Source organism: Palaemon carinicauda, chromosome 7, assembly GCF_036898095.1.
Source record: "Palaemon carinicauda isolate YSFRI2023 chromosome 7, ASM3689809v2, whole genome shotgun sequence".
NCBI classification, from domain to species: domain Eukaryota; kingdom Metazoa; phylum Arthropoda; class Malacostraca; order Decapoda; family Palaemonidae; genus Palaemon; species Palaemon carinicauda.
In genome coordinates, this window is record NC_090731.1 from 5,016,220 (window position 1) to 5,026,219 (window position 10,000).

Consider the following 10,000-nt stretch of genomic DNA (forward strand, 5'->3'; position numbering starts at 1 on the left):
TTACTTTTCTTTTTATCCCTCCTTTTTCGCCCTAATTTCATATTCAATATTTCTGCATAACGGAAAAAATTCCATAAATGTGTTTGTATAAAATTGTGAGTAAGCATATATCTAGATCCATTCGTGCATGTACTCGTCCGTATATATTTCGATAAGGCTAAATAAAAACGATTTAAAACTAATAATAAAGTATGACTTAGCTAATATAAGACAATCGAAAATAACGTTTATGCAATATAATCCAAACTGTGAAATTTCGTAGTAAGACCACCAAGTCAATTCCTGCCTATCAAGATATATCACATCAATTACCTTAATTACCTCGTCAGTCTAGATCTTCTTCTTCAAAAAGGTTTAAACCCGAATACCTCCGGTCCCTGCTTCAGCATCCTCCAGCAGGCAAGCTAAACCGATTGGGGGAAAAACGGGAACGACATCCCATTTCCCTTGATTCCAAGCATCCAATTCCAAGAGGCACCTCCCAGGAGAGCTCGAGGACGCGTAAGTTATAAGTAAGTGAACGGTTTTAATCCAGAGTCGTCGAAGCATGAAGGCGAAATATGATGCTCCCTATGTGACGTTTACCCAGAGATCACACAGGCAGTGGCGATCACATTTCCCTCACTCGGTGATTACTTCTTTAATTGCCATCTCTCTCTCTCTCTCTCTCTCTCTCTCTCTCTCTCTCTCTCTTCGTTCTCGTATTCATGGGGCAAAGGTACCACTGAAAATGTTCTACAAGGGTTCACACATGAGCCGTCCACGTTTATACCCCGTTTCTAGTGATGGAAGGAATGAGATGGGATTATCTCATATATATATATATATATATATATATATATATATATATATATATATATATATATATATATATATATATATATATATGTTCACGCTTGAAATCATAAGTAAACTTAATTTTAGGGATGCGGCCATTCTCTCTCTCTCTCTCTCTCTCTCTCTCTCTCTCTCTCTCTCTCTCTCTCTCTCTCTCTCTCTCTCTCTCTCATTTTTATCATTATTATTCTCTCTCCCATCATTATTATTATTATTATTATTATTATTATTGCTAGCTAAGCTACATGCTATAAACCCAAGGGGTCCAACAGGGGAAAATAGCCCATTGAGGAAAGGAAATAATTAAATAAACTATATGAAAAAATAATGAACAATTAAAACAAAACATTCTAAAAACAGTAACAACATTAAAACATATCTTTCATACGCACACATCTAACAGAAATCGCCAAAGCCATATCACTATAGTCAATTCTTTTTAGTGAGGCAGATTTGCACCGACTGGCAGGGGGGTGCTCTTTTAGCTCGGAAAAGTTTCCTGCTCGCTGATTGGTTGGACAAGATAATTCTAACCAACCAGATTGCAGGAAAGTTTTCCGATCTATAAGGGCACCGATGCGTTTCGGTGCAAATGCGCCTCATTAAAAAAAATTGAGTATAGTAATCTTTATTTCCGCAGTAAAATTCGAAAAAAGCTAGACGCAGAGCTAATGGTCACTCCGTGACAGTTAAAAAGGAAAGATGCCATGTAAATATAAGTTTATGTTTAGCTACTTACTTTGCGGGGGGAACTTACACCCAAATAAGCGGGTGATATGCAAATGTATCTTAGACGAGTTTCAGAGTCGTATAACCCAGTTAGGACTGCTATGAGGTGTATATATTTCCCTTTAACATCTACTTCTGAGGAGCTAGAGTATTATTATTATTATTATTATTATTAATACTAGCTAAGCTATAATCCTTTTTGGAAAAGCAAGATGCAATAAGCCCAAGGGCTTCAACAGGGAAAAGTAGCCCAGTGAGGAAAGGAAACAAGGAAAAAGAAAACATTTTAAGAACAACACCACCACCAAAATAAATATTTCCTATACACATAAAAACTTATGTAAATTTTTCTTTGGGAAATAAGCCAATTCAGGATACATTTTTGTTCTTGTTACCTCCGCCAACGAAGTTGGAAGGAGGTTATGTTTTCGCCCCTGTTTGTGTATTTGTTTGTGTGTGTGTGTTTGTTTGTGGACAGCTTCCTGGCCACAATCTTAATCATAGAGTAATGACACTTGCAGGGATTAACTGTTATGTAAAAATTTGGATATGATTAAATTTTGGAAGGTCAAGGTCAAAGGTCAAGGTCAAAGGTCAAGGTAACGGCCAATCAAAATGTTCAATTCACGTAATCAGCTATAAGTTTGGACATTGTTGTCACAAAGACTTCAAACTTGGTTTGTATTTGCCAATTAATACATGTTAAGGTCAAAGGTCATGGTCAGGGTCGAGAAAAAGGTAGAAAAATAAGCTGCCGCGGTGGAGGTCTGCGCTCTACTGAGTGTCCCACTAGTTTCTGCTGTTCCGAGTTCGATTTATTTATAGACGTTTCGTAATTACGCGGCTAGACCATGTGTTGCTATTCTAAATTTGCAATTAACTGTAATATATATATATATATATATATATATATATATATATATATATATATATATATATGTATATATATATATATGTATGTATGTATATATATATATATATATGTATATATATATATGTGTATATATATATATATATATATATGTATATATATATATAAATTATATATATATATATATATATATATATATATATATATATATATATATATATATATGTATATATATATATATATATATATCCCTTCAACATACCGAATTTAGGCCAGTACAAATACTCTACGTTTATAAACACACAAACAGAAAAACAGGGGCGAAAACATAACCTCCTTCCAACTTCGTTGGCGGAGGTAATTAAGGATATTTCTTAATGCTATATTTTATTAAAGTAGATATTTGAGTCAATGAATCAATAAATGAATGACAAGGGATAGAATTTCGATCGACTGCAGTATTTATTTAATACAAATGTTTCTTGGATTATGGAATATGTTAATTAGGGTCTTTCGAAAAATGGTCTCTATCGACTCTTCTACTATTCTCAATAATGCAATTCCTAGCTTTTGCATATTCTTACCCTTAATATAATTTCCTTTCTGTTCGTTAACCAACGCATACCATAACCCTAATTCTATGTTTTAAAATAAAAAAAAAAAATTATTTTGTTTTCTTTACATATCAGCCATCAGCCAAAAATTATTAACAATTTTGTTAGAAAAAAAAAACCGTAATTTTAATCGGAAATTCTCCGTAAAAATATACTGTTCTTATCCATATTTCAGTAAAATACAGGAGACCGTAATTTTACCTTACTTTGTTATTATCTTTTACGGGTTGGTGACCGTAATATCACTCTTTTACGTTAATATATCGGTTTTTAAAACAGTAAAAACCCTGGAAAAAACATTGCCAGATATTTAACATTTTTAATGCACACTTTTAACAGTGAATGTTAGTAATAATATAGTCTTAAAGCACAGGTGATTGGGATTTACGTGATCCTCCTCTACTCCATACAGTCATGAATGATTAAAAGCCTCGGTTGTTGTGTCGAAAACCACGGTCGCTCAGGGGAAGATGTAAAACGTGAAAGCTAAAAATTACATCGTGGATACACGTTCGCGCGCACAAAACTACTTATTTTCAGAACGGCTCTACAGCTGCTTCTGCCTTTGCCTCTGCTACTGCCTTTGCTGCTGCTTCTGCTTCTGTCTCTGCTTCTGTTGCTGCTGCTTCTTCTTCTTGTGCTGCTGATACTGCTTCTGCTTCTGCCTTTGCTGCTGCTTCTGCTTCTGCCTCTGCTTCTGCTTCTACCTTTGCTGCTGCTTCTGCTTCTGCCTCTGCTTCTGCTGCAGCTGCTTCTTCTTCTGCTGCTGATACTGCTTCTGCTTCTGCCTTTGCTGCTGCTTCTGCTTCTGTCTCTGCTTCTGCTGCTGCTGCTTCTTCTTCTGCTGCTGATACTGCTTCTGCTTCTGCCTTTGCTGCTACCTCTGCTTCTGCTTCTACTTCTACTTCTGCTTCTACCCCTGCTCCTGCTTCTACTTATACTTCTGCTTCTGCCTCTGCCCCTGCCTCTGCTCCTGCCTCTGCTTCTGCTTCTGCCTCTGCTGCTGCTTCTGCCTCTGCTTCTATTTCTGTCTCTGCTTCTACTTCTGTTTCTGCCTCTGCTTCTGCTTCTATTTCTGTTCTGCTTCTACTTCTGCTTCTGCCTCTGCTCTGCTTCTGCTTCAGCCTCTGCTATGCTTCTGCTTCTGCTTCTCCCTCTGCTGCTGCTTCTGCCTCTGCTTCTACTTCTGCCTCTGCTTCTGCCTCTGCTTCTACTTCTGCTTCTGCCTCTGCTGCTGCTTCTGCCTCTGCTTCTGCTTCTGCTTCTTCTTCTGCCTCTGCTGCTGCCTCAGCTTTTGCGCCTGCTGTTGCTGCTGCTGCTGCTGCTTCTGCTTCTGCCTCTGCTGCTACTTCTGCCTCTGCTTCTACTTCTGCTTCTGCCTCTGCTGCTACTTCTGCCTCTGCTTCTACTTCTGCTTCTGCCTCTGCATCTACTTCTGCTTCTTCCTCTGCTTCTATTCTGTCTCTGCTTCTACTTCTGCTTCTGCCTCTGCTGCTGCTGCTGCTGCTGCTTCTTCTTCTGCCTCTGTTGCTGCCACTGCTGCTGCTGCTGCTGCTGCTGTTGCTCTAGGCTTCTTACGACAAGAACTATTTAGTAATTTCCCACTAATCCTCATCACCGCAATGACAGCTCCATTAACGGGACCCATCAAAAACCCAGAAGGGTGAAGCCCCAACATTTGCCAGCACCAAATCCCTTCTTTCCCCCTCCCCTCCCTGGCCTCACCCTGCCACACCCACACTTAACCCCCCCCCCCCCCTCCCTCCCCACTCCCAAGCCCATGCCTTCTGCGGTCCCCGTCAGCCCCTCTTGACGAACACCTCAACGAACCCATGGTAACAAGGTCTTGGGGTAACAAAGACTCCCTAGTCCTATTCGGGACCTGTCTGAATCTTTGAGAATGTACTATGTACCCTGTTGTCTTTGGCGATATCTTTTCTTTATTTTTACTTACCTTCCTTTTTTAAGCTTTTATCGTTTATATATGAAAGATTTACTTCAATTTTACGCACTTATTTCTCTTCGTCTTCTCTTTTTCTGAAGTTTTTATTGTTTATATATGAAAGATCTATTTTAATTTTACACACTTATTTCTCTCCCTTTTCTTATTTTGGAAGTTTTTATAGTTTATATATGTAAGATCTATTTTAATGTTACTGTTCTTAAAATGTTTTATTTTAATTGTTCATTATTTCTACTGTAGTTTATTTTTTTTCCTTATTTCCTTTCCCAGCTGGGCTATTTTTCCCTGTTGGAGTCCTTGGAATTATGGCATCCTGGTTTCCAACTAGGGTTGTAGCTGAGCTAATAATAATAATAATAACAATAATAATAATAACTATTATAACAACAACAACAACGACAACAACAACAACAACAACAACAACAATAATAATGATAATAATAATAACAATAGCTGTTTATTTGATTTGCTATAATCCACGTACTCTATTGAAAAACCTGTTCTTCTAACTATTTTAATCATGTTTCTCATCATTTCTTTGTTTTGATTGATACCGAGTACTCTCTCTCTCTCTCAATGCAAAGAACCTGGTTACCGTAAGGGATATATTCTACGGCCTGTTCATACCATTTCGCAGTGTTCGTCTCTCTCTCTCTCTCTCTCTCTCTCTCTCTCTCTCTCTCTCTACGACCTGTTCATACCTCTCTCTCTCTCTCTCTCTCTCTCTCTCTCTCTCTCTCTCTCTACAACCTGTTCATACCATTTCACTGTGTTCTCTCTCTCTCTCTCTCTCTCTCTCTCTCTCTCTCTCTCTCTTAATACGAGGAACTTTGTTACCGTGAGGAATATTTTCTACGGCCTTTTCATACCATTTCGCTGTGTTCTCTCTCTCTCTCTCTCTCTCTCTCTCTCTCTCTCTCTCTCTCTCTCTCTCTCTCTCTCTCTCTCTCTCTATCTCGTTACCTTGAGAGATATTTTCTACGACCTTTTCATACCATTTCTCTCTCTCTCTCTCTCTCTCTCTCTCTCTCTCTCTCCTCTCTCTCTCTCTCTCTCTCTCTCTCTCTCTCGTTACCTTAAGAGATATTCTCTACCTTTTCATACCATTTCGCTGTGCTCTCTCTCTCTCTCTCTCTCTCTCTCTATATATATATATATATATATATAGTTACCTTAAAAGATATTTTCTACGACCTTTTCATACCATTTCTCTCTCTCTCTCTCTCTCTCTCTCTCTCTCTCTCTCTCTCTCTCTCTCTCTCTCTCTCTCTCTATATATATATATATATATATATATATATATATATATAGATATAGTTACCTTAAGAGATATTTTCTACGACCTGTTCATACCATCTCTCTCTCTCTCTCTCTCTCTCTCTCTCTCTCTCTCTCTCTCTCAATATGAGTAACCAGGTTATCATCATGTAATGCGCGCGAGGCAAGTCGTGCTAAATCTGTGATTAATGAGAAGCTTTTCGCTAATGAAAAGTTGGCGGTCACACGCTGCACATGGCAAATGGATTCAGCTTCAGAGACAAGTTCATTTTTTTCAACTTACTTCGCTATTAACGACAAATGAATAAAACATTTCACACATTCGTAATTAAAAAATGGGCTTGACCTCAATGAAGAAAAAGGCTAACGAGCTGAACATAACAACTTCTACTTATGTTTTTACATTATGATGTTTTCGAATTTATATTAACTTGGACGCACAAAGATGGAAGTTACTGATTGTTTTAACAAAGTTAGCTAAAAGTAGTTTCATTAAATCGTCCTTAGGGTTTTTATTTATTAATTTATCCTTTTTATTTAGCGAGAAAATAACTGGTTGTTTGAAAGAGGATAACTAAAATTAGTTTCACTAAATCATCCTGTAGTCCATTTCTTTTAGCGAGGCAGATTTGTACAGACTCGCAGCGGTGCCCTTTTAGCTCGGAAAAGTTTCCTGAACGCTGATTGGTTAGAATTATCTCGGCCAACCAATCAGCGATCAGGAAACTTTTCCGAGCTAAAAGGGCACCGCTGCGAGTCGGTGCAAATCTGCCTCGCTAAAAAAAATGGACTATAGGGGTTTTATTTATTCATTTATCCTTTTTATTTAGCGAGAAAATAACTTGTTGTTTGAAAGAGGATAACTAAAATTAGTTTCACTAAATCATTCTATAGTCCATTTCTTTTAGCGAGGCAGATTTGTAGACTCGCAGCGGTGCCCTTTTAGCTCGGAAAAGTTTCCTGAACGCTGATTGGTTAGAATTATCTCGGCCAACCAATCAGCGATCAGGAAACTTTCCCAAACTAAAAGGGCACCGCTGCGAGTCGGTGCAAATCTGCCTCGCTAAAAAAAATTGACTATAGGGGTTATATTCATTCATTTATCCTTTTTATTTAGAGAGAAAATAACTGATGGTTTGAAAGAGGAAAACTAAAATTAGACTCACTAAATTATCCTAAGGGTTTTATTATTTTTCATTTATTCTTTTTATCTAGCAATAAGTGGAGTCAAATTCCAATGAAAGTAAGTCTACTTTGTGATGTTAATAATTTTCCTTGTTACAAAATAAAAACATAACTTACATGTAAAGTATCTAAAGTATTCAAGTTACAAAACTCAAAATATTCCGACACAAATGAAAGAATTAAGAGAACGGCGTTACTACCTAAAGCAACGAAATTAAGACTTGGCTTTTGAAATGACAACTACAACGCTTACAGTAGTTAAGCTTATTTCTACACAGAGGTGCACGTAGATGAGCATGTCTGAACACACGCTTCAGATAATTGCGGTGCTTAGGAGTTAACGTATGGTTATACTGTAAACACATGTATATATGTATATATATATATATATATATATATATATATATATATATATATATATATATATATATGTGTGTGTGTGTGTGTGTGTGTATATATACATGTAAATATATACATATATATATAGGTATAAATATTGTATATATATATATATACATATATATACGTATATATATATATATAGATATATATATATATATATAATATATATATATATATAAATATATATATATATATATATATATATATATATATATATGCATATATATATATATATATATATATATATATATATATATATATATATATAATATGCATATATATATATATATATATATATATCTATCTATATATATATATATATATATATATATATATATATATATATATATATATATATAAATACATGTGTGTGTAAGAATTTAGCAGAATATGATTATGCATGAGGTTATAATTATAATTCTTGAAATCTACCAGTATATTTAACTAAACATGTGTAATTTTTTTTTTTTCATTATTTAATAACCTTCAAAAAAAATCAGGGAGACAAATCGTATATTACTTTATATCTAAATATATCTGCAGAAATCAAACGATCATATGGAAGAAAAGAGTGTAGGCCTACGCAGGCCTATTAAGAACCAAGTGGTTTCACCAGGCAAAAAAAAAAAATGTGCCCTAAGATATTAGCTACCTTAATTAGCTCGCTGGAAGAACAAGTTGAATCTTAATAGCTGTAATTGGACAGACGGCTGGAAAAATGCGAGGTTTTTTCCCCATGAAAATAAAGACCGTGCGAGACGGTAACTAGTTTCATGTGAAATGAGGCATGAGCTCAGATGTTATGCTTCGATATTAATTATTATTATTATTATTATTATTATTATTACTTGCTAAACTACAACCCTAGTTGGAAAAGCAGAATGCTTTAAGGCCAGGGGCTCTAACAGGGAAAATAGCCCAGTGAGGAAAGTGAATAAGGAAACTACATGAGAAGTAATTAACAATTAAAATAGAACATTTCAAGAACAGTAACATTAATATACATATTTTATATATAAATGAATAAAGATAGAATAGTGATACGATAGAATAGGCTACCGGAGTTACCCTCAAGCAGGAGAACTCTACCCGAAGACAGTGAAAGGCCATGGGACAGAGGCTATGGCACTATCCAAGACAACATATTTAAGAAATGAGATAACAAATGGAAAAGTTTATTTGACGTAAATGTACAGTAGAAGCGATTAAGGGGAATGAAAAGAATTCAATGATAGGCAGAGAAACGGGAAATTTGAGAGTCCACAGTTGAGAATGTGGAAATGTAAATAATTGATTGGACCGGTCAAAGCATTTTGGTTTATTTATGAGAGGATGGTGTTAGGATAGATAGATTTAATTGTACGCGTTCACTCATATGTATAATATATATTTATATATATATATATATATATATATATATATATATACATATATATAGATACATATAATATATATGTATATATATATATGCATATATATACACATAATATATATGTATATATATATATATTTTATATATTTGTGTATATTTATGTATATATATATAGAATATATATGTATATATATACCTATATATACACACACATATATATATATATATATATACATATATACATGCATATATACACTACCTATATATATATATACATACCTATATATATATGTATATATATATACACGTATATATATAATATACATATACTCTAACTACTACTATAGCCAGTATTCATTTCGAATCTCTTTTCAAATGAACCGACGTTGTATGATGAAAAAATAATGGTTTGTTTTTCTTCCCTACATACTTGAAGTTTTTACGTCAGCACGGGCTCTTGCCTTTGAATGATCCAAAATGAGGTATCATAAAGAAAGAGAGTATCAGAGGCTTGTATGAACCTCTGGACTCGTCTTACAAAGACAGTACTTTTTGTTCCATACGATGTAAGTCGTTGTTTGCTGATATGAAAAAACTCATTAATTATACTCTAATGGGCTTAAATAATATCTCCTTTATTAAAAAAAAAGGTATTATTAGTATTTGTGGTGGCCGATGTGGTAACGTCCCTGACTGATGAACGCAAGACTTGGGTTCGAGTCCCGCTCAAACTCGTTAGTCCCTATGGT

General features: G+C 35.1%; 2 protein-coding genes across 2 annotated transcripts in view; one reads left to right on the forward strand and one right to left on the reverse strand.

Annotated features, from left to right (window-relative positions):
- Nucleotides 1-4,620, forward strand: part of LOC137643773 (streptococcal hemagglutinin-like) — a 5,835-nt gene extending 1,215 nt beyond the window's left edge. The window contains exon 3 of the mRNA XM_068376462.1: nucleotides 3,592-4,620. Within this exon, the coding sequence (XP_068232563.1) occupies nucleotides 3,592-4,620 (1,029 nt within the window). The remainder of the gene's footprint in view (nucleotides 1-3,591) is intronic.
- The window catches only part of LOC137643820 (protein rolling stone-like), a 149,279-nt gene that overhangs the window by 63,497 nt on the left and 75,782 nt on the right, over nucleotides 1-10,000 (reverse strand).